Raw genomic sequence first — 23,343 nt, 5'->3', positions numbered from 1 at the left:
GCGTGGGAGCTGACGTATGCTGCCCTATCGGCAGCAACCATCATATTGGGTGCGAAAAGATTCATCGATAGGTTTTATCGATTTTAATATCGATTTTTCGGCACATCCCTAGAATGCAATATTTTTTTATTTCGTACCCTGCTTCGTAAAATTTTTGTGAAAGTAATTGAATTTTCAAGCAAAATACTCGATCTTCTTGTTGACTTTTGCTCACGTCCAATGCAATCGACCGTCCCGTGTAGAAGTCTGCTTCCCCTGGACTACTAGAAAAAACGCAGTGTCGTAATATGAAAAGTTGTTAACTCGAGATACCTTTGAGCACTACAATCATACTTCGCAAATACTTCGATGCGAACGGTCGGACAGTGGTAGTCCGAGCCTGAATTCAGCCGCATCCCTGTGAGTGGATTGATTCCAGTAAGAGACTGGAGCGAGCTAAGTGGAGCGATCCGACCATGACATCATAGCCAGTTGTTGTTGCATATGCTTCCTGCCCCGAATCAAATGTACATAAATATGTATGTATAGCGGTCGTACCGCACAAGCATACACATGTACGCATAAGCGAAGCACACATATGTACATACATATCCGCACACGAGACGATAGAACAAGTGACGTACGGTAGTGCAATCGAAACCCATGATTCATGGAAAGCATACACCTGAATCCCAATTCCAATCCCAAGGAGACGGCACCACACAGCTGTAAGCGATATTTCAGGCGGTCTGCCCATATACACTTTAGTGCAAGAGTGTGTGTTTGATGGAACGTGAAGTTACTAGCACCCAGATCCGCCCCCGCTTCCCTAGTAAACACAGGCAGGCCGCGGATCGCACCTTAGCTCTATGCTGAGCTCAGGTGGAGCCTTATTAAACAGATTGCCCCACCGCGCACGTCTCATCTGTCTTGCATTGTTTGATTTCAGATTAAACGGTGTGGCCTGCTGCTGAAAATCTTGCAAAATTGGACAAACCCTTTGTGATTTTGTACGACAACAAGAGGTCGTACCTGCGAACCGTGCTCGGAAGGGAAGCGCCATCAGCGAAGATGGTACTACTTCCTGCACCACGCAACCTCAAAGGTAGGTGGTTATATTAGTAGTATCCCAAAAAATTATACTTTTTGTTCAATGAAATAACTATGACTTCCAGAAGATAAAGCAAAAAATATAAATGTATGTTGATACTAATTAAGCTATCTAGAGTTATATTCAGTTTATGTTTGGGCACAAAAAAAATGATATAAACAATCCGATTCTCGATTTTCTCCACTAAACTAAACCGTCATTTGACGTGGAAGAATATGTAACAAATATGTGTACTACCCGATACAAAATTCCATATTATTTACGCAAACTCCACATTCCGTTCTCTTTTTAGGAATACCTTCATTTCTAACGAGGAGCAAATTGTGCAGGGAGCTACTATACAAAAGTCGCGACACCGTTCGTTTAATAGGTCTGCCTCTTCTAGGCATAACCCGAACCAGACATCAAAACTAAAAGACACTCTGAGCAGAAAGCCCAATCGCAAGCAAGACGCACTTTCTGTACACACAAGCACTAGCGGCACCAGCAGCACCACATCGATCCAGTCATCACCCATTGAACCCTCTTCTTCTTTGCCAACGCTTTACACCACAAACACACCACCGGCTTCCAGTAAAGGTAACCTATTTTTGCGGGTTTTGCGACGGTTTTCCAGCAATAGCAACTCCCCAACTGGGAAGACCGGAGTGACCTCCGGAAATAAAGACGAGGCAGCGAAAGTCAACGAAAACAACAACGGCACCCAAAACGATCGACCGCAAGCGACTAACATTGATGTAGATGTGCTTCGCTCTCCAGTCCTCCAGCACAGGGAACACAATGAGGACAAAATGGATGGCAAAACCGAGACGCCTGCAGATGCCATGAGCCAAAAAGCTGGTGTAGGTTCGGGCAATTTAAAAAGAAAAGACAAGTCGACGGCCAAGGGGGCAACGCAAGCGGTTGCAGTCTCCGACACTAAAAAAATGGAGGGCAGGAAGTCTTCTTCGGACACGGTGATCGAGCCGTTAATTAAGCAACAAGCTCCACTACACTCATCCAAAACGACGCCAACGACCCTGACCGCGAACTTCGTTCAAAACATTCGATTTGTCCGGAAGAATGTTGAGCAATCTGGCAGAAACACCAATCCCCTGCAGTTTGTCGAGCTGGAGACGGAGTTTCCGCGCGACTATGATGACAACATTGAAATGCTGTCCCGCGAGGCGGAACACTTGGAGGAACAGTTCCGGACGCCCACGCGTTCGAATGCCACGGATGCCACCTCTCACCAAGTGGCGGGCATCATCGAAACCATAATCACCGAGGCGTCACGGAGTCTGGCAATCGAAAAGACTGAAGACGATGTGCCATTAAAGTCCTCCACCAAGCACTCGAGCGGTGTAAAGCGAGTCGGCTTTCAGGTCGAAGAGAAAGATGACACCGAAATTCTAAACGAGAAGCAGCCGAAGAGCATCGATGATATTGTCAAGAAGTTGGAGACTACCGAAGCTAGTGCAGAGGAGACAGCTGCCACCAGCGGCACATCCACTGATGCTTCTGCTTCGCTGGTGCCCTCTACAGCGGCGTTGTCGACTACCTCGTCGGCCACATCGATTACCAAGAGCAAAAGCGATGAAGACGATGATCCAGTGGCCATGTCGCCATGCGGCCGGTTCTTTAAGTACGACAAGGAGGTTGGACGCGGTTCCTTCAAAACCGTCTATCGTGGTTTGGACACCTTGACTGGTGTGCCAGTCGCCTGGTGCGAGTTGTTGGTGAGTTAAGAATTACGCATGTACATATGTCTATTAAAACTAAATCTTAAATAAGATAGGAAGCTAGTTTCGACACGGCGATGTTTATATACCTTCGCATTTTATTATTGGAGCATAAAGAATCAATCCCAATTGGTCAAAATAAAATAAAGATACAATTTATGAGCCTAAGAGCAATCGCTCAATAAGACATCAGTGTCTTGTATTCTCTTTTGTTGTCTTCTTTTAATTTCATTAAAATAGATCGATTTTAAATGCAAACCACACGTTTTTTTTTTTTTTTTTTCAATGTATAAAAATATTTATTGACAAATCTATTCCAATTTTCAGGACAAGCAAGTAAAGAAAAGTGAACGCACCAGATTCCGCGAGGAGGCAGATATGCTAAAGAAGCTCCAGCACCCGAACATTGTGCGATTTTATACATACTGGGAGTTTCCCATTGGCCGCAAGAAGAATATAGTACTAGTCACCGAACTAATGTTATCTGGAACTTTGAAATCGTAAGCCCATTGTTTATTTATTTCTTTTTTAAGAAAATATTTATACAAATTTGTTTGCAGCTATTTAAAACGGTTTAAGAAAATACACCCAAAGGTATTGAAGTCATGGTGTCGCCAGATTCTGAAAGGACTTAACTTTCTGCATACTCGTCAATTTCCTATAATTCATCGTGATTTGAAATGTGATAATATTTTTATAACTGGCACCACTGGCAGTGTTAAAATCGGCGACTTGGGTCTGGCAACATTAAAAAATCGCTCCCATGCAAAATCTGTGATTGGTACGCCGGAGTTTATGGCGCCAGAAATGTACGAGGAACACTATGACGAATCGGTGGATGTCTATGCATTCGGCATGTGCATGTTGGAGATGGCAATCTCCGAGTATCCGTACAGCGAGTGCAAGGGTCCTGCGCAGATCTACAAGAAGGTGATATCCGGCATTAAGCCAGCAGCGCTGGCCAAAGTGGAAGATCCCAATGTGCGCGATATTATTGAGCGGTGCATCGAACTAAAGAAGGAAGACCGTCCCAGTTGCAACGAACTCCTGGAGTCAGAGTTCTTCGATGAGGACATCGGTATCCGCGTGGAACCCACGGCCTCCGAACAGTTCCTCTCCGATCCTAATATCAGCATCATAGAGTTTCGGCTGCGTTTCATGGATCCCAAGAAGCGTTCGTCCCGACATAAGGAGAACGAGGCAATCCAGTTCGAGTACAACATCAAGCATGACGAGTACGAACAGATTGCTCAGGAAATGATGAAGGAGAACATTATATCAGAGGATGACTCACGAGCTGTGGCCCGGCTGTTAAAAGTTCAGGTTGTTTCTTTGCTGAAAGAGCGCGCCCAGCGCCAGACGCAGATCAAGCTGCAGAATGAGAAGTCGCGCTTAGAAAAGCTGGCCCTGCAAAAGCAAAGGGAGAGTTTACCCACAAACGTCGATGAAGATGAGGAGGACGATGAGGAGTCTGAGGATGAGGAAGATGGTGTGAAATGGAATCAGCGCCTCCAGTTCAAATACGACATGCTAAACACCGATTCAGAGACAAGCCTCGCTCTCTCTACAAACAGTGCAGAACCACAGATGCTCTCCACGCGCTCGAACACTTCCATCCCAAACACGAACCAGCAGCCGCCAGTGCAAGTGCAAGTCCCTGTGGCCGTTTCTCAGTTGATCTCAGTGCAGCCACAGGTCCCAGCCATTGCCATGCAACAGAAACCAACTGTGCACTACATCCAGCCTCCGCAGCTTGCATCCTATCAAGGTTCGACTATGCCAGAAATGTCCAACAACCAACAAGTTATTTCGCCAACGGGTAGCCAACAAATGCAGCAGCAATCCAACGTGGCACCATCAACCATCAGTCATCAACAGCAACAGCAGGTTAGCAATCAGCAGCAGCCGCAGCAGCAAATGATACAGCAAGTGCCACAGCAGGTACAGCCACAGACTGTGTTGTCCACACAGCAACATGAACAACCAGATCAGCAAACGGGGCAGATTCAGATTCCCCTCCAGCAGCAATTGCAGCAACTAATGCACACGAACGTACAGCCACCGGACATGGCCCAGCAGCACCAAATGGCCCAGCAACAAGCCCAGCAATATTTCCAACAGCATCGCGGCGCCTGTCAACCAAATACACCCGACTCAACTAGCGCAGCAACAGCAGCAACAGGCGTATGCGATGCAACAAACAAATCAACAGCAACAGCTTTCGCAGGCACTTCAAATTCAGCAGCAACAGCAGATGTTACAGCAGCAACTTGCTCAGCATCAGTTGCAACAACTCCAGCAGCAACAGCAGCAGCTCCAACAACAACAACTGCAACAACACCAACAACTGCAACATCAGCAACTTCAACAGCAGCAACAACAATTTGTGCAACAGTATGCCCAGCCGATGCCGCAGCAATTAATTGCTGGATCCCAAGTGATGCCTGCTACCATGCAGATTCCCGTGCAGATGCAAGTGCCATCTACTTCGGTGGCCCCGGTAATGCAACAACCATTGACTCAGACGTACAACCAACAGGCTCAGCAACTACAGTCTCAAGTGCCTCCTCATTCTGCTGATCCACAGCAACAACAGCATGCAGGATTTGCACCGATAACTAATCAGCAACAACACTCACAGTTTGTTCAACAGCAGCAGCAGCCGCCGCCGACCCAGCAACCAATACAGTTGTCCTTGCCATTAGAGCAGCAATTGCAGCAATTGTTACACAACCAGCCACTACAACAACAACAGCAACCACTGCAGCAGCAACAACAACAACCACCGCAGCAGCAACAACAACAACCACTGCAGCAGCAACAACAACAACCACTGCAGCAGCAACAACAACAACCACTACATCAGCAACAACAACAACAATCTATCGCCCAGCAACCTATTGTCCAGCAGCAACAGCAACCGTCGATGCCGCCGCAACAGCAGGCGGCACAGCTGAAAAACGTTGTCCAGCAGCAGCAGGCACAACCTCAACCGGACGAACAGGTGAAGATGCCTTTGCAAGGCATTCAAATCCAGTTAGAAAGTCAGCAGTTCAGCCAGATTAATCCAGAGCAGCCAGCTGCTGCATCGGAGATTACGTCAATTAGCAATAGCTTAACGCTTACTAATCTCGAAAGTGCGTCGGCAGATACAGAAAAACTAAAGCAGCAGCAACAGGGGAACGCCAATGCGAGTCGTGCACAGAAACCGAGACGTTCCAACCGAAGCGGCAACGAACGGATTCCCAAACTAAGTGTTACCAGTGTGGACGAGGGAAGCGTTATAAATTGTCACATGGAAAACAAGCTGAAAACGATTACTTTTAAATTTGACATTGGAGATGTGAATCCCGTTGAAATTGCTAACAAATTGGTAAGACCGAATTCCCAATTGATAAGTTAATTTTTAATCGTTCATTATCTCTTTTAGATCGCTCAAGATTTGCTTTCAAATTGCCAAAGTACAGTATTTGTGGAAATGATCAATGAAATTGTTGACCAAGTTAAACAGAATCCCAACCAAATCCCTATACCAATCAATTATCGCCGCAATATTGAAAAGGTACATCGCTATCCGCAAAACTATATTCACAGAAAAATCTCTTTGTTGCTCAATGAAGACCATTCTTACGAGACTTTAGGGTTTTTAAAACGCAGACGCAAGGATACTTACTGTTTCTTCGATGCTTGTTAATCCAAGATTGTTCATCACTGATGAGAACCAACAATTTCTCAATAATTTTAATTCAACGTAAAAATGTCCATTCGAAAAAAATTGTTTTGGGATGTACTTTTCCCAACCGTCAACCATTTTCAGACAAACACCTTTTTTTAAGTTTAGTGTCAGAAAGAAATCATAGTTTTCTTGGAATGCCTATCGTATTTAAGATATGATAGCTGATAATACCTATATCTAGAGTCTCTCTAGTTTACATGTTCATATAAATGGGTCAAATTTCTTTCCGTTTTCTTTTAAAAGATGCAATCGATATAAATTCGTACAAAAAAAAAAAAAAAAAAAAAAAAACTTTACAAAGCGATTATAATTTCGATATCACAAAATCCATGTTTTTTGATTGTTTGATCTATCCCTAATATAACTAAACAGGTCCGACACGCGTCTCTAACTCGACAGCGTTCCACGTTTAGGTCACACCAAAGACATAGATCTGTAAGTGTTGAGTGCACTGGGCTTATGTAAACACTTATTTATTTCCTAGCTAAAATGTTTTTACTTATCAGGATGTTTTAATTTACTTTTAAACATGATTCGAAAATTACACTTATAGTCGAGATGTTTTTTAGTATTATTTTCCATATGTCTATTCCTAAATATTTAAAATTATTTTCTGTACTAAAAATTTCAAAGACAATCGAAATATATAGCGTAAACGATTTGATTTTGACAAAGACCTTATAATAACAAAATGTGTAGCGGCATATGATTTTTTTTTTTTACTAAAATTTTTTCGTGTTGTCTCTCTTGAAAGTTGGTTCAAAAGCCAGAGAGAGGGAGAGAGAGCCAGACGCACGCATGAACAGCGGTCGAGCATCCCCAACGTGTTCCATATGTCATCAATGGGCCGATGTCATCAACGTGCCGACTTCTGCATAGACGACGATCTTATTCGACTATTGTGTCAGGACAATATCTCATGCAGTCTCATTTATGTTTATTTATATTATATTACACTAAATTTATAGATGAATTGATAAATAGGTTGCTGATTTATCGATGAACATTTTACCTAAAATGTCGATGATAGGCTCAAATTTGATCAATAATTCTTCAACTATTCTTCGACTATTGATCTATTTATCGATAGTGTCTGACCAGTGCTGATACGTGATCACACATATAATTTTACAATTTATACGCGCTTTAATATGCTTAAATGTGTCTTGCAGAAAAGTGCATGCATATGGTAGTTCAAATATATCATGCATATTGTTATTATAACGTTTTTGATTTCACCTTCCTTTTTTGAGAATTATCTGCTGACAGCAATTGAGGCGTAAAATCAACAACAGTCTTACTAGTTTTGAACTAATTTTATAACTTCATAACTATAAAGGGTCTGTGAATCCAATAAAATAATTAAATTAGGTAAAAACTACACTTAATATGTTCGTCTTTGAAAATGTAGCCTAGGAATATTGTATTTATCTTCTGTTCTCTCCTTACAATGAGAAGTGGATTTTATTTTTTCATTTTCGGTTTATCGTTAAAGTTTTTATTTAAAACATATGCACTTTCCCTTTTCTTGATTACTTTGACTCACGTTTAACACACTAATTTTAGCGGGATGAAACCGCCAGCGACATAACCAAGATGTTCGAACCTACCATCCATGGTGTTGAGACTCTGACCTCCGGGGGAGGAGGCTCGGATCAAACGAACACCACTTTGACCATTGAGGCCAAATCGCATGTCTCTAAGATAGCAAATGCGCAAGAACCCCAGGGAAATGTTGGCACACCGCCGACCACCACTTCAACACTGTCATCATCCTCAACTGCGTCAAGGGACGCGCCTAATAGTAGCAACGACGTAACTATAGGATCCGGTTCGGTGTCGCGCAAGACGAGCACAGCCTCCGAATACACATCGCTGTCGATTGACTACATGCCCGATAGTAACATTACGCCAACAGGTGCAGAACCCGTACTTGAAGAAATCAGGGATAGATCAAAGCCATGCTCCCTGGCCATTGCTCGGATGCAAAAGCTCCTGGAGTCAACTGGCAGCGGAGCTCCTCGGAGCCTCAATCTGCCCTTAAATCGACACCTTAAGATCCAAGAAGACCTAAAGCACACCAGAAGCCTGGACGACTTGACCGCAGTGAAAATTACATTTGACATGCCCAACAAGACCTACGTGGAATCATCAGAGGACAGTCAGCCAGCGGCAGTCGAGGCCGAGAGGCCCAAGGATAAATCAGGCCACGCACAGGCAACTACTAATCAGGGAGCTGGAGCTGCAAATACCTTGGAGCAGCTGAAGATCGAACTAGAAAACATAACGCATGCCCATGCGTTTGCCTCAGCTGTAGTGGCCTCTATCAACAACCGAGCTCCTCACCAGGCATCTCCGGCCATGTCATCGCTTAAGGCTTCTTCTGGAAATCCGCAGACACAAGAGGTAAGAACACCAGCAGCAGCAGTTAACCCATCTTTAGTTATCTGAAAGAAACCCTCTCATTTTGAAGATGGTTACCACAGTCGTGACTGTATGTCCGTATGAACTCGTCGATCTATTCCTCGACTATGGGCCGAAGACAATATTAAAAAAAATAATAAATAAAAAACAATATGTTAAGTCACATTTCATTTTGCCTAGCTCAACAAACCAAATAACAATGTTGGTGGATCAACATCCTCTGTGGGCCAGAACACTCCCAATGCAGCATTGACCTCGGCTAGGGGCTCTGGCTCCTCTCTTTACAATTCTCGGCGCACTTCCATCGACAACAGCGTGGGCTCCGATGTGCACCTGCAGACTGCCACTAATCTTGAAGGACTGCCTGTTGGCAACTCGGATCCGACTCCGACCGACTCTACGCCTGGTAATGAGAGTCAACTATCCAAGCAGCCCAGCCTGGAGAAACAACCCTCAGCTACTTTGATTTTGACTAGCTGCAGTGACGCCCCGCAAAGGAATCCCAGCAACGGATCACTTAATCAGAACTCAATTGCGGACTTGGAGAAGAAATTAGCAGCTTTGCGAAACGCAGATAACCCCGAAGAGGTAAGTAGTTCGTCAACGTCTCCAATTAAAAATAAATTTTACAATTCCAATTAATTATTTATAGCAAGTGTCAGCCACATTGTCGACAGTGCCTAAACAGGTTGAGGAGGCCATCAACAGCAATCCAAGTGCCCGAAAAATTTCACGATTTAGCGTTAGTCGTGTGCAGGAGCAGAAGGCTTCAGCTGCGGCTGAGGAGCAGTCACAAGGTCAGCTTAAGATTGATCTGCAGGTGGCAGGCTCTGCGTCTGGTCAAGTCCAGAGCAACAACTCAGTGCAGAACGGTAGTGTAGTGAACACACCAACCACTGAACTTATAAGCTCTCCAATTCAAACGGTTCCGCTACCAATTAACGGAATCCAGCTGATTTACCAACAGCCCCAGCCGGTTCACCAACTGCCTGTAGGTAGTAGTGCCTCTTCCACCTCAACAACTGGAACGAGCTCTCAGTGCATTGTGGTGCCTCAAGTTGTCAATCAAAATGGATCAACACAGATGCAACAAATGCCCAATATGCAAACACAGCAGCCTCAACAACTTGTACATCAAAACATGCCCCAACATGCCCTAAACGGACATCCAAATATGGTCCCCGCCATTCAGCAGCAGGCCATTCCGATGCAGTCAATGCAGCCGCAGCAGCAGCAGAACCAAATGCCTCTTATGTCGCAGCAGTCAATCCTGATGCAGCAGCATCAGCAACAGCAACCGGGCAATTCACAGGCATTCAACGTGCCTGCCACACAACAGCAGCCATTCATGCAAACACAGTCCAATCAGCAGCTTCACTCTCTCTCGCTTCCACCCCAGGTGGTGAGCATGGCGCAGGGAATGCCCCACCAGCTGGCTCCCATGCCATCGATGTCTGCCCAACAGCAATTGATATCGCAGCAACAGCATCAAATGCAAATGCAATCGCATATGCAGCAGTCTTACAATCAGCAGGCAGGGGCACCCCAAACCTTCCAAGGTGCCACTGTTGCCAATCATTTGCTGCAACAGACACCGTTGATGGCGTCCCAGCAAACAGCACAGCCTATTCAACACGTTATGCAACCACTTTTCAATGCAACAGCTGGTGAAGGTAAGTACTTTGAGTATATAGTTGTTTTTAATATACACAGTAGGTAAGGAAAAGAGCTTTAACCTTTGATAAACAAACTAACAAATATATAATATGCTGATTAGACCTTATAACGACAAGGTGCATAGCACCTATACATTTTGCAAGCAGTACAATTTTTAATTCTAAAAATATATTTAATGTTTATTATCGTTTGATCTGCTTCCAAAATGCGTACTACGGTGGAGAATGAGTTGATGTTTTTAAAGTATAACCATTTTAACATAGATCGCCAATATATTTACCATTACAGGCTAATCTTAATTTATTCTATTCTGTTGTACCTTATGTATCAATCATAAATGTTGCTCTATAGGATCTCTAGCCCCCAAAGCTTATAAGTCATTTACTATTGATCATTTTATTGTGGTCTTTGAATATATTTTAAATATAATATTTTCGGTAAAAATATCCATGGATCATGAATTTATATAGGGTTATTATTTATTGGATCTGAGCTTGTCATCCGTGTGAGATCTTATTTTAATATATCCTCATGTATCTTGCAGTTACCGAAGAGCCTGTATCTCTAGCAGCTACGCATCCTCATTTGTTACCGAGTGACATACAATCCGTAAGGACCTAACCTACATACTTTATTTAGTTTAAACAACAAAAATAAAACTTCCTCCGCAGGACATTAAGCACAACCTAGACTCTCTAGTCAACCAATTGTGCAACACGAGATTGGGTACGAACCAGCACCAACGGCTGTTGCTCTTACGTCAGCGACAACTCATTGAAGAGGACGAGCTGCGCCTAAAACATTATGTGGAATACGAAAAGTTTCAGAAGGCTCTGCGCCAATGTAAGATGCAATATTCCTCGTAAAAAATGGGTTATTTTTCTTATGTGTTTTTTTTTTTACTTTTTCAGCAATTAGCACAAACGTTCCAGCGACTGCCGCTTACTATTCACCCGCTGCCGCACAGCTTCCGACTAACTTGGCAGCTTCAGCAGCGCCGTCCTCAGCAAATCAAACATCGACGAGCTCCGCAAACACATAAACATAGCACTCACCTTTGACAAGCCATACCCACAACACTACTCTATTTTCTCGGCAATATAATTCGCTCGAGTGTGAGAATGTCGATATTGAGGTATATTTTAAGCAAAAAGTTGTCGAATGTCACGGGGCTGTCTGTAAATATTAGTCAAACACTTCTTGTTAATATGCCATTTATTTTCCCTTCTCTATGTTTCAGTTTCTAATTTCTTACTTATTTTTTCGATCTTGGCTTTTGTTTAATTGTTTAAAGTAAATATTACATCTTTAGGAACTATTTAAGAAAATTGTACATTTTATTAGAAAAAAAAGAACTGTAAATAAACATTTCGATAATGTAATAATATAACAAAGCATATAGGAATATTACACAATAATCATCATTTACTCAAAGTGATGTATAAATACTGCGTAGTTACTAAATAAATAACTTATTACCGAATTGTTTTCTTTATATGTATATTCCACTACTTGGAAAGACAAAAATCTATAAAATGGAAGCGATCTTCTAAATGAAGCTGTATAAGTAACCAAATTTCATTTCATTTCCAAACGGATTGGTAATGATTCAAGAATATATGTATGCTTTAACCTTGTTGAACCTGGCTAATAAAAGCGATTAAATATATTATCAACCGAAAACTTGAAAAAATAAATGGCTAAAGGGATTGATAAGTTATTCGACTAAAAAAATTAAACCTATTTATTGCTCTAGCATGATTAAACAATTAGCTGCGACGTCTTCCGCCAGCTTTTAATTTAAGCGTAAGTAACATATTTAGCTCAGAAAAGAAAGCAAGGTTGGAAAGAGGGTTGAAAAGCGTTTATGACTTGGCACTTTTATTTTTTTGTTTACCAGTTCTTAAAAAACTACTGTTATGATTAATATTCCGACAGACTGGGATGACCTAAATCTCAAAAAAAAAAAATACCATTATAAACTGGAAAACTTTGTATATCGCCAATCTAAACAAAATTTACACAACTTTGAATTTATTTTTTAACAAGAAAGGAAGCTAACTTCGGCACTCCGAAGTTTATATACCCTTGCAGATAAGACTTCTATGACAGGAATCCATACAATATAGATTATATATATTTTTGTTAAAAACAATGAAGTAATACCTGGTTTCATTTCATTCACCTATACATATTATATATGCAGCTTTACATTCACAGATTTGCATTTTTCTTCTACATCAAACAATCGTTTGTATGGCACCTATGTATATGATATAGCTGTTCGATTTTCATGAAATTTGACACCAAATTTAAGACTAATATAAAATGGCTATACCTCTGTTGAAAACTGAAAAAGTTATAATTTTTAATTGTATTAATTTCTCGATCGTTTCTATGGGAGCTATATGATATAGTTGTCCGATTTTCATAAAACTGTACACAAAATTGTAGAGTATAAAAAAATTGCTATATTTTAAATTTGATCCATTTCTATTGAAAACTGAAAATGTTAAAAATTTTTTTGTAACAATTTTCCGATCATTCCTATGGCAGCTATATGATATAGTCGTCCGATCCGGCCCGTTCCGACATATATACGAGTGAGAGTATATAGAAGGCTAACTACAAAGTTTCATTTAGATAGCTTCAAAACTGAGAGGCTAGTTTGCTTAGAAACGGGCGGACGGACATGGGTAGATCGTCGCAGTTTTTGATGCTGATCAAGAACATATATTCTTTATATGGTCCGAAATGACTTCTTCACTGCGTTGCAAACTTCTAACTGAAATTAAAATACCTTGCAAGGGTGTAAAAATGTGAAGTTATAATTTTTATACCCTTGCAGGGTATTATAATTTCAGTCAGAAGTTTGCAACGCAGTGAAGGAGGCACCTCCGACCATATAAAGTATATATATTCTTGATCACGATCAACAGCCGAGTCGATCTAGCCATGTCCGTCTGTCCTTCTGTCCGTCTGTCCGTCTGTCCGTTTCTACGCAAACTAGTCTCTCAGTTTTGAAGCTATCTAAATGAAACTTTGCAGTTAGTCTTCTATATACTCTCACTCGTATATATGTCGGAACGGGCCGGATCGGACGACTATATCATATAGCTGTCATAGGAATGATCGGAAAAGTTTTACAAAAAAAATTATAAAATTTTTAGTTTTCAACAGAATTTGATCAAATTTGAGATATAGCCATTTCATATTATTCTACAATTTTGTGAAAAATTTTATGAAAATCGGACGGCTATATCATACAGCTCCCATAGGAACGATCGAGAAATTAATTCAATTATTAAGTATAACATTTTCAGTTTTCAACAGATTGTCATCAAATTTGAGATATAGCCGTTTCATATTATTCTACAATTTTGTGTAAAATTTTATGAAAATCGGACTAATATATCATATAGCTCCCATAGGAACGATCGAGAAATTTGAGAGGAATGAGAATGACGGTGGCTGTTGTCGGAAGACTGACAATCGCGGTGGCGATAACATTTTTAGTTTTCAACAGAATTTAATCAAATTTGAAATATAGCCATTTCATATTATTCTAAAATTTTGTGTAACATTTTATGAAAATCGGATTACTATATCATATAGCTCCCATAGGAACGATCGAGAAATTAATACAATTAAATTTATAAATTTTTCAGTTTTCAGCTGATTTTCATTAAATTTGAGGTATAGCCATTTTATATTAGTCTTAAATTTTGTGTCAAATTTCATGAAAATCGGACGACTATATCATATAGGTCCCATACAAACAATTGTTTGATGTAGAGGAAAAATGCAAATCTGCGAATGTAAAACTGCAAATATAATATGTATAGGTGAATGAAATGAAAGCAGGTATTACTTCATTGTTTTTTAACACAAATATATATAATTAATATTGTATGGATTCCTATTCATAGAAGTTCTATCTGCAAGGGTATATAAACTTCGGCGTGCCGAAGTTAGCTTCCTTTCTTGTTATCTACTAATTTACCGATTGTTATTTTGATATAGTTGTTCGATTTTTATAACGTATGGTAAGAAAACTATCTGCGATACGTTTAAAACTGAGAAACTAGAATGTGGGCTTAAGGAGGAAGTAGACTTTTTTTGAATTTTCTGTTGCTGGATTTGCTAGGAGTTCGATTGCGTTCTAGCGGGAAAAGGATATGGTTGTGTTGGGTAGTATGTGTTGTGTATATACCTTATGTAATACATAAGGGACAGGACATTTGCTTTGTGAGTTGTATGTGTCCTATTGATTATTATTTCTTGTTGTCTGTTAAGGTTTGTGGTTTTGAAGGAGAGGGGTGCTGTGTGCGATCTGTTTGTACCATTGGCACGTTTGGTTTTGCTGGGTTGTATTTTTTGAATGGATGAGTTTTGGGTGCAGAGTGAGGAAGGATTAAGGAAGATGTAAATGATTTTATCTATTGTGCAAGTGTATCTCTATGTTTTCTTTTTGTGGGTTTGGATAGTTTGCCTATTGAGGTGTCGTAAGAATGGATCAGTTTAATTGCGAGTTTTTCGGTTGGAGTTTGGGTCTGTTTTCAATTGTGTTTATTTTTGTTATGATCAGAAGATTGTTAGTCTGTGTTGTTCTGACGGCCCAAAGGGCTGCTCGTATTGCAGGGGCAGGATTTGATTCGATTTAGCGTGGAGGTTGAGGCTATCCTGAGATGGGTAGGCAAAAGTCAATTTTTGAGATAAGGATGGAGCTAAGAATTTGGATGAGGGAAGTTGTGTTGCAGTTGAATTCTTTTGAGAAGAGGTATTTTATAATATTTAGGGGGCGGGAGAGAAAGGTTTTTACCTTGTTGATGTGGGAGTTCCACTTATAACGTTTGTTTATTGTCAGGCCTAAGATTTTTGTAGATTCGATGGTAGGAATAGTGATGGGCCCTCTAATTATGTTTGCGGTACAGTTTCTTTTCCGGCATATTTGCAGGAGTTTGCATTTCTATAGAGAAAGGGACGTACCTGAGTAGGTGGAATATTGCTGACTTGCTGGAATTGGATTGAAAGATTAATTTGGGGGTTTTTGTTGTGGTTGTGTACAGTTATAAGGTGAAAGTGTTATGTCTTGGGAGGGAGATGATGTTGTTTAGTGAGCTTCAGGCAATATTATAATACCGCTCCAAGGTATAAACATATGTAAATATATATGGTTATTGCTCAATTTTCCCCAGAGAATTATTATTATAATAGTGGTAACTAACTTCTCGATGTTTTAGGCATAGACCAAAATGTAGAGAAATGGTACACAGTTTAGGAAGCTTTCATAAAAACCGCCTAGACCTTAAAGTTTTAATAGCATTTCTTTATAATTATTTATTTGTATACTAATGGATTTGCTTAAGAAAAGTATGAACAATTGTAATTTTACGAGTAAATGTAATTTATTGTAGGACTTATTTATTTCTGATTTTGGGAATGATCGCCACTTTTTTGCAATTACAGGAATATATTACAAAATTTTTCACTTGCTTATGTCTGATTTTTAAAAGAGTTTCGGAACGTAGTAAACAATACATTTTATTTGTTGCTTTGAACATTAAAGTGAAATTAATAATACAGAATGCAGGAGCATTCAAGGTAAAGAAAACAATAACAAAACACGTGAAACGAATGCATTCTAATTAGACGACCACATCCATGGTGTCTTTGATCTCATTGCCCCACTCGCGGGCCATAATCATGATCTCGGTCATCGACAACTTGGGTCCGATCAGCGGGTTAAGCTGCGTCATGTAACAGCACAGCCAGCTTTAATGAAAAAAACGTCATTGATAAGTGAGGTCATGTGGGAAAGTGAGTCTTGGACTGAACTTTAAAAGCTACATATGTAAATACGTAGGTAATACTTACAAAAGCCAGCAGGTTGATGCGGTGAGCATAAGGCAGCATTGAGTCACCCTGGAAACAGTTTATTGCTTAGTGGTAGTCTTACTAAGTTAAACAATAACTTACCCCTTGTTAGGACCTCGGGCAAAAAAGGGGCAGATAATCCCAATGAACGCCCAAATACAGGTGATAACGATCGGAGGCACCCACTCGGAAACCATCTTGCGGACTCAAGGATCGACACGAAGTGGTTTAAGGAAAAGTAAAAAATAAGAAGGAGCTGCGATCACGAATCTTTTCTCGAGTAAAAATATCACATGACAGCCATGGGACTGAGGCAGAGCTGACAAATAGCGATGGTACTATTGAATACATCGATAGCTTTTGGTTTATTCAACTTCGTTGCTGCCCTGAAAAAATCTGAGAGATCGATGGATCCAAATTGTTGTATTTAAAAGAAAGAAATAAAAAAAAAATATATTAAAACACCCAAAGCAATTGGATTTTAATTTAATTTAAGGTGGTCCGGGACTTTTATTTTAGTATGACATTCGTACGCTTTCAAAGTGAGAAAATAAATGTTAGGAATCAGGCAAAGCAAAATGTTATTGCTCTTTCAGACAAAATGTCAACAAAGAAAATTTTAAAATAATAAAAATTCATAAATCTTAATATTTAATTTTGTTAAACTTAATTGTTGAACAGTTTCTTTTTCTTAAATTTAATTAAGATTCCAGTCGAAGGTTTCATATAGCAGTAACATTTTCCCTTATAAGTTTCATATCCTTTCGAACTTTAAATTAATAAAGTCCATGAATACATTTATCTATTTTTCCCTTCTTTTATTCATCAGTCCAATAAATAATTATTATAATTTACTTTTTTATTGAAACAATTTTGAAGCAATTTTTATTTCCAGGCTAAAGATGTCAATTATTCAAAGACACTTACGGCAGATGAAAAACGGTGCCAATAGGCTATAACATTACGAATATTTGACCATCGATCTATCGATGTTTCAGTTATCGATAATGAAGATAAGTCCATCTCATCTACAACTATTCAGCTTACGCCATTGATTTTCGACAGCATAATTTAGCAAAAAGGTGTTGTTAAAATGTTCCAAAACAGTGCTGCTCGCCTATTGGTGCCCGCTCTCCGTAGTGCCATGCAGAGCCGTTGTCAGTCGGTCGTTTCCGGCCCACCCACGAAGCACGTCTCCACCGCCGTAAGTTTTCCCGGTTGCATAACGAAGATGTCTACCCCGGAGGAAACCAATTCCCAGTCACCAAGTCATAATTGGTATTATTTTTATTGCAGGAGAAAGTTATCCTGGGCGGTGGCATGTGCGCTGCGTCTCTGTTCATCCCTGCATGGGTGCTATACCACATTCGGGATTATAAGGGCGAGAAGTAATCTAGCGCCATCAGACACATTTAGTTAATACCCATGTAAAGTAAAGAATGTCAAAACATGCTAGGCGTTTTCAAGAAACGGAAATAAACAAAGTGGATTGAACCTTATGCAGACCTGATTATTTCATGGTATACTATGACTTATACGCCGATTTTGTTTTTTAGTTTCCTAGTCACTTAATAGTTGAATCTTTATATAATTAGTGGAATTTGAGTATTTTTTTAGTCTTTAATTTACGGTTTATTGGTAAGTTATAGGCTATGTTTCGTTCACAAAGAATTTACTTAGTAGCAGAATCCGGAAATTTTTGGTTGTTTCTACATAAATTAATGTATCAAAAAATTCCTACATGACTCACTAAATATATTTATATATGCAAAGTAGATGGAGATTTGGTCGAGTTCTACTGTGTACCGCGGAGGTCCTCGTGCGATATTTAATTTACGATAACGGCTTCAGGAATGCGATTATAAGTTTTTTGTATCTCAATAAATGTTTAATTAAATTTTCAGCACAAAACTGCTCAACTATGACAGGCCTTTTATATTTGATTTTTAGTCTATAAATTTAAATGTTGATACAATGAGAAATAATATCAATAGCTGATCGGACTTCGAAATATCCTCAAGTAAATTAAAAATTATTACGATTATCTTAGGTTTGCTAATGGCCACGAATTTATTAAATGAAAAGCTAAGAATACCTCTAGTAGTTTTGTTTTTAATAACCATTAAATTTACAATAACCGTTTTGGATTTCTTTGAATCAAAATTTAAATTAAACCCTTTTATCAGCAGCTGATTAAATTTTTTATATATGTATTTTCACTTGAAGCGTAATTTGAAAGGGCTTACAAATGATTTTAATGGGCATATAAAGTTTTTAAACGAGCTTATAAGTTATAATCATAGATGCGTTTTATTTCTCCTGTGAGTCCTTGGCGTCGTTCTTTTTATCCTTGTCCTTGTTAAGGGATCCGACAGCATCGCGGACAGCTTCAGACTGGGGATCAACACCAGGCAGATTCTCTAGCACACTCTGCAAGAAAGCCGGATCACCAATAACCTCTGAATAGTCCTCGTCCACGTCCATGGGAGCATTGGCTTCATCAGTTTTCGGGCGCTTCGCTTGTTGGGTAACCGTATCATCGGAAGCGTCCTGCATCGACATCTGCATGGCAAAAGCAATCTGTTCCTCCTCGGTCATATTGGCAAAGTCCGGCAAGTTGTCCTCGGGAGTTTCAGTGGACAACGCCAAGGCCCGTTGGAGCATGGCTTCTTCAGTGTTGGCTTCGCTGCTTGCTGCGGCACTTTCGGTATTGCCCTGATTTGAGCCGCCACCAACCTCACCGGTAGTAGGTGCTGTGTTGTCGGTATTAGCACGACGCTGCTCGCTCTCTTGGCGTTGGCGCTGCTCCTCCATAGACACGCGCAAGGCAAGAGCAAGCTCGGGATCCTCATTGGGATCCACTCCAAATTCAAAAACATTGCCACCCAAGCCAGCACCACCCATGCCGTCTTCGCCTTGGATAATGGGCGATGAAAGCAGAGCATCCGACAGAGCAGATCCTCGGGGTACACTAACCAAGTGAGAGCCAGTCCCATCCTTTCCATTCAGGGCGTTGATGAAGGCGGTCAGCGTCTCGTTGTTGTTGCCATGATCTCCGAAGCTGACAATATCCACGTTGACCTTCTCCTTCTTCAGACGCTTAGCCTGCTTCACCAAATCCCCTTCCTCGTGATTGATAGGCGAACCCACAAAGACCACGATGCGCATCTTGTGATTTTTGCCCTGGCGATGTTTTAGCACTAGGTGGGCAATACGAATTCCGGTTAGGAGGTTAATCTCACCCTTCGGCTGGATAAGATGCATTTTCGAGAAGATCCGTCCCACATCGCTGGTGAGCGTGGCCAGCACTTCCACGGTGCTGGAAGTTAAACGTACCAAACCATTATAAGGTTGCATACGATAGCAACAGACTTACTTGGACAGAGTCATCAGCCCAACGTTGTTCTCTGGATTCGAACGCAGCTTGGTAAGGCAGACGAGATTGATGCCATCTTTTTGGACGTTCAGACGGGTGGGGAAGTAGTCTCCATTGCGCTGGTAGTCGCTGTTATCAAAACTGGAAAAACACTAATTAGAGGCACCGGAACAAGCTCTATTGCAAACAATACGCAAAAACTTGCAGGTCTTTAGCTAATTTGCAAAACTAAACAGAAATTTACCATATCATAGTACTCTCCAGAACCATTTTCGTATTTTTGCTTGTCACTTTGCCACTGAACTAAAAATTTGTCAAGGCTGCCAGATAGGTTTTAGGTACGCCTATCGGACGATAACTCGATATATTTACTGGTATGAATTAGTATATTGTCCTATCGCGTTTTATGGTATTTTTAAGGGTACTTATTTGTATAAAGTATTTAAGTGTTAAGTCTGGTACTAACAAAAGAACGGAAAATTTAAAGAGATTAATCTGCACGAAATAAATACAAATGATTTATTTCGCTTTAAAAATCATAGCTGTTTGTTATTTTGACCTAGAACGTTTAAGAAAAAATTTATAAAATAAATCTTTAAAATCATACAGTTAAAAACATTTTAGTTCCACCCTGCCATCAAGGGCCAAACACACAACAACGTTTTAATTGTAAAATTAGTTTTGCATTGTATCCATATTTAAAGAACACCATTTAAAAGATTAAATAAAGTAACATTGATAAAATAAGAACTGTTATATATATTATTTCGGCTATGAAGATTACGCTAAATCCGATCATTAAGCTCATTATGCCACCTGTGAGAGCTAAAAAAAATTATTTCTAATCAATATTTACAACTAACAATTTTAGAAAATTTTATACCCATATATTCGGTGGGTCCAGTATACGAAGTCCTCACACTGCTTCTAAAATAATTGTCTGTGTGGTAAAAGTTAACTACTGCCAGATTTTGTCGTATATAATCACTTGACAAATTTTGAAAATAATCACTTTTGGATCTAAGGTTTTTTTGACTAAATGGTGTGGTAAAAGCATCCGGATAGAAAATCAGATCGTGACAGCTGGTCAGGCAGAGCTCTTTGCATTGGGTAATATTAACGTCGAAGATCTTTATCTCTGCCTTATTCAAACAGTCGAAATTAGCCACATCACAAATTGAAGAATTCGGGTAAATTAGTGGTAAATAATACGGAATACAATTGCACCATCTTAAAAAGAACAGTGAGTCACACTCTGCTTCGCAATTTCTTCGAGTGTAATATCTATAAAAGAGTAGTTCTTCTTCGTCGCTAAAAATACACTGCCTCTTAGTCCTATGAATATTTCGGATATTAGGTAATGCCTCAGTGCTCCTGGCGATTATGCGAAAACTAGTTTGATGGCCAATCATTACGGGCAATCCAGATTCCTTTAAACGCGGTTGGTCAATGGGATTATACAGAAGCACCTAATTTAATAATTAATATACATATTTTTTAGTTTCTTGCTGCATTATCGAAGAAAACTTATATAACCTTAAATCCCTGTCCATTTGTAGAAGAGCAAAAGTAATCGTCGACGTGCCCGTTTAAAATAATTTGAAGACCCATAGCTGTTCCAACACCAACTCCTGGGCGTGGATAATATCTAGATGGTAGTCTCTTAGGATATCCTGAAATGGGATCCCAATCGACAGCAATATCGGCAAACCTATCCGAAGATGTGTAGTCTCGAATGTAAGGTGACCTTAAACGTATATTTATTAAAGATTGTATTTCTGAATAAAATCGAAATGATATCTTTTAAAACGCATAATTACAAATAAATGTATATAACGACTTTATAAATAAAATTAATACCATCACGACGACTATGGTTTTGACTCTGACAGGTACATACATACATATGTATGTATATCCTGGAGATTGATCTTACCTAAATTTATATAGGTAATAGGGATGCAAAAAATTAAATATACAACACAGCCCCTCATCAACAAATATTTCTCTAAAGATATCGGAGCAAGGTATCTTTTCTTGGTGAAATGTGCATGATACTATTAAATCCTCGCACTTCTCAGAAATATTTTTTATGAAATTGGGAAAGGTTTCATTCGTATGCTTATTCTCCATATACTGCGAAAAATTTGTGTCCTTATAGCAAGTCTTTTGCAACATGGCGTACCCTAGCGAACCACTTAAAAAGATAATTACATAAGAAGATTAAAAATGTTGTTCAGATATGCATACTTACGGGATCAAATGCTCTACTTTCGACTTTTTTGCCTGGTTCATATTACAAACCGTAATAGCCGGAAATGGAATTTTGTCTATAGGAGTCATGGTAGAACTTACTGCATAAATAATAATGATAGCCATTCGTTATTAGTTATATTGTATTGCAGGAAAGTATATATTAATAAAAAATATATACATTCTTAATCAGCATCAACAGTCGAGTCGATTTAACCCTGTCTGTCTGTCTTTCTACATAAACTAGTCTCTCAGTTTTAAAGTTATCGAAATTAAACTTTGCAGTTAGTCTTCTATATACTCCCACTCAATTTAGAGTCGGACCGGCCGGATTGGACGACTATATCATATAGCTGCCATAGGAACGATAGAAAAATGTTTGGAAATAATTTAATAATAATGTTTTCTGTTTTTAACATATTTTTATATTTTTAAAAATATAGCCAAACTACTCCAGGTACTACCCACCCTTAAATCCAATAAACCCAAAACTAATCCCAACTCTTATCGCTCTCATTCTCTTAACCCATTAATAGCAAAAGTCTTTGACAAAAGTCTAGCAAATCTGATTAAGACAATCTACTATTTGTAGACCAGTTAGGTTTTTGATTTCGTTAGACTAACATGTATATATTTTTTTAATGGTTATAGATCAACGACGTACTTCCAATGATTACTGGGGTGTCTTCCCATTTATCGTAAATTCCCAATGCCAAGTTTATAGACACGAATACCACCGCAGCAGAAATTAGTATAAAATACATTTTTATCCACCATGCGAAATTATTGCCATCAATAATATATTTTAGTACTTCTATTGACGTATTCCGAAGAAATCGTTTCTCTGTTTTTTGACGAATTTTCAATATTTGCACATGAATATCTTTTAATACACTCATGTTTTTATTTGAGTAAAACGCGACTAACTTCTTAGACGACCTAACGGATAATGTGCCAAAGTAGGTTAATTACTTTACGCATTTGGAGAAGTCAATTAAATTAGACCAGAAAACAAATTATTCATTACCTATTTGAAAATTACCAGTAGTGTACCCATTACTGCAGCGCAATCAGAGGAAATATGTAATTAGTGAGTCGTGCCGTCGCCCGCATGGATTAAAAAAAAAAAGATTTGTGAAAATAAAAACCAATTTTGATTTATTGAAGCAAACCACACAAACATTTGTAA

At 39.5% G+C, this 23,343-nt stretch overlaps 5 protein-coding genes and 1 long non-coding RNA gene across 12 annotated transcripts; 2 read left to right on the top strand and 4 right to left on the bottom strand.

Moving 5' to 3' along the window:
• Positions 1–42: 42 nt before the first annotated feature.
• Positions 43–12,131, top strand: Wnk (Wnk kinase). 7 transcript variants are annotated; one of them, XM_086834562.1, is made up of 13 exons: positions 43–162; positions 929–1,084; positions 1,383–2,808; positions 3,139–3,311; positions 3,372–6,184; positions 6,242–6,373; positions 6,920–6,982; positions 8,114–8,953; positions 9,152–9,559; positions 9,624–10,644; positions 11,193–11,257; positions 11,320–11,491; positions 11,560–12,131. In XM_086834562.1, exons 5-13 carry the CDS (start codon positions 5,003–5,005, stop codon positions 11,688–11,690), a joined length of 4,014 nt encoding a protein of 1,337 aa, XP_086690688.1. In that variant the 5' UTR covers positions 43–162; positions 929–1,084; positions 1,383–2,808; positions 3,139–3,311; positions 3,372–5,002; the 3' UTR covers positions 11,691–12,131. The 7 variants fall into 7 exon arrangements, 5 of the variants coding, with proteins under 5 accessions (XP_086690688.1, XP_020816474.2, XP_086690686.1 ...); XM_020960815.2 differs by having other exon boundaries at positions 73–707; XM_086834560.1 differs by having other exon boundaries at positions 75–518.
• On the bottom strand, positions 11,817–15,664 carry LOC147643576 (uncharacterized). The gene is made up of 2 exons (XR_015272065.1): positions 15,471–15,664; positions 11,817–13,448 (listed from the first exon to the last, which is right to left on the bottom strand). It is a non-coding gene; the product is annotated as an uncharacterized LOC147643576 (long non-coding RNA).
• A 292-nt stretch (positions 15,665–15,956) lies between these two features.
• VhaM9.7-b (Vacuolar H[+] ATPase M9.7 subunit b) lies at positions 15,957–16,980 on the bottom strand. The gene is made up of 3 exons (XM_020960817.2): positions 16,628–16,980; positions 16,526–16,573; positions 15,957–16,423 (listed from the first exon to the last, which is right to left on the bottom strand). Exons 1-3 carry the CDS (start codon positions 16,720–16,722, stop codon positions 16,297–16,299), a joined length of 270 nt encoding a protein of 89 aa, XP_020816476.1. The 5' UTR covers positions 16,723–16,980; the 3' UTR covers positions 15,957–16,296.
• Positions 16,981–17,593: 613 nt separating this feature from the next.
• COX8 (Cytochrome c oxidase subunit 8) lies at positions 17,594–18,024 on the top strand. Its single transcript, XM_020960617.2, has 2 exons — positions 17,594–17,729; positions 17,822–18,024. The coding sequence occupies exons 1-2, from the start codon at positions 17,619–17,621 to the stop codon at positions 17,915–17,917; spliced, it is 207 nt and encodes a 68-aa protein (XP_020816276.1). The 5' UTR covers positions 17,594–17,618; the 3' UTR covers positions 17,918–18,024.
• A 696-nt stretch (positions 18,025–18,720) lies between these two features.
• Positions 18,721–20,206, bottom strand: Rpn10 (regulatory particle non-ATPase 10). Its single transcript, XM_020960616.2, has 3 exons — positions 20,146–20,206; positions 19,902–20,042; positions 18,721–19,844 (listed from the first exon to the last, which is right to left on the bottom strand). Exons 1-3 carry the CDS (start codon positions 20,169–20,171, stop codon positions 18,836–18,838), a joined length of 1,176 nt encoding a protein of 391 aa, XP_020816275.1. The 5' UTR covers positions 20,172–20,206; the 3' UTR covers positions 18,721–18,835.
• A 319-nt stretch (positions 20,207–20,525) lies between these two features.
• Positions 20,526–23,101, bottom strand: ppk5 (pickpocket 5). Its single transcript, XM_020960355.2, has 6 exons — positions 22,819–23,101; positions 22,156–22,255; positions 21,838–22,098; positions 21,438–21,648; positions 20,785–21,370; positions 20,526–20,726 (listed from the first exon to the last, which is right to left on the bottom strand). Exons 1-6 carry the CDS (start codon positions 23,051–23,053, stop codon positions 20,614–20,616), a joined length of 1,506 nt encoding a protein of 501 aa, XP_020816014.2. The 5' UTR covers positions 23,054–23,101; the 3' UTR covers positions 20,526–20,613.
• Positions 23,102–23,343: the final 242 nt, after the last annotated feature.

This window comes from Drosophila serrata, unplaced genomic scaffold (assembly GCF_035046125.1).
Source record: "Drosophila serrata isolate PLE 108 unplaced genomic scaffold, ASM3504612v1 contig_272, whole genome shotgun sequence".
Lineage (NCBI taxonomy): Eukaryota > Metazoa > Arthropoda > Insecta > Diptera > Drosophilidae > Drosophila > Drosophila serrata.
The sequence above is the reverse complement of the archived record's forward strand: the minus strand, read 5'-3'. Positions and strand labels throughout refer to the sequence as shown.

Excerpts from the sequence above, each read along its gene's own strand:
- ppk5 (XM_020960355.2), bottom strand. The coding sequence starts at position 23,053 with ATGAGTGTATTAAAAGATATTCATGTGCAAATATTGAAAATTCGTCAA. Across the intron at positions 22,099-22,155 it reads AAAGTAGAGCATTTGATCCC|TGGTTCGCTAGGGTACGCCA; the intron begins GTAAGTATGCAT and ends TATCTTTTTAAG. Across the intron at positions 20,727-20,784 it reads TGGACCCACCGAATATATGG|CTCTCACAGGTGGCATAATG; the intron begins GTATAAAATTTT and ends AATTTTTTTTAG.
- Rpn10 (XM_020960616.2), bottom strand. The coding sequence starts at position 20,171 with ATGGTTCTGGAGAGTACTATGATATG. Across the intron at positions 20,043-20,145 it reads CTGGAGAGTACTATGATATG|TTTTGATAACAGCGACTACC; the intron begins GTAAATTTCTGT and ends GTGTTTTTCCAG. Across the intron at positions 19,845-19,901 it reads GGGCTGATGACTCTGTCCAA|CACCGTGGAAGTGCTGGCCA; the intron begins GTAAGTCTGTTG and ends TTTAACTTCCAG.
- VhaM9.7-b (XM_020960817.2), bottom strand. The coding sequence starts at position 16,722 with ATGGTTTCCGAGTGGGTGCCTCCGATCGTTATCACCTGTATTTGGGCG. Across the intron at positions 16,574-16,627 it reads GCCCGAGGTCCTAACAAGGG|GGTGACTCAATGCTGCCTTA; the intron begins GTAAGTTATTGT and ends AACTGTTTCCAG. Across the intron at positions 16,424-16,525 it reads GCATCAACCTGCTGGCTTTT|CTGGCTGTGCTGTTACATGA; the intron begins GTAAGTATTACC and ends TTTTCATTAAAG.
- COX8 (XM_020960617.2), top strand. The coding sequence starts at position 17,619 with ATGTTCCAAAACAGTGCTGCTCGCCTATTGGTGCCCGCTCTCCGTAGT. Across the intron at positions 17,730-17,821 it reads CGAAGCACGTCTCCACCGCC|GAGAAAGTTATCCTGGGCGG; the intron begins GTAAGTTTTCCC and ends TTTTTATTGCAG.
- Wnk (XM_086834562.1), top strand. The coding sequence starts at position 5,003 with ATGCAACAAACAAATCAACAGCAACAGCTTTCGCAGGCACTTCAAATT. Across the intron at positions 6,185-6,241 it reads TTGAAATTGCTAACAAATTG|ATCGCTCAAGATTTGCTTTC; the intron begins GTAAGACCGAAT and ends TATCTCTTTTAG. Across the intron at positions 9,560-9,623 it reads ACGCAGATAACCCCGAAGAG|CAAGTGTCAGCCACATTGTC; the intron begins GTAAGTAGTTCG and ends AATTATTTATAG.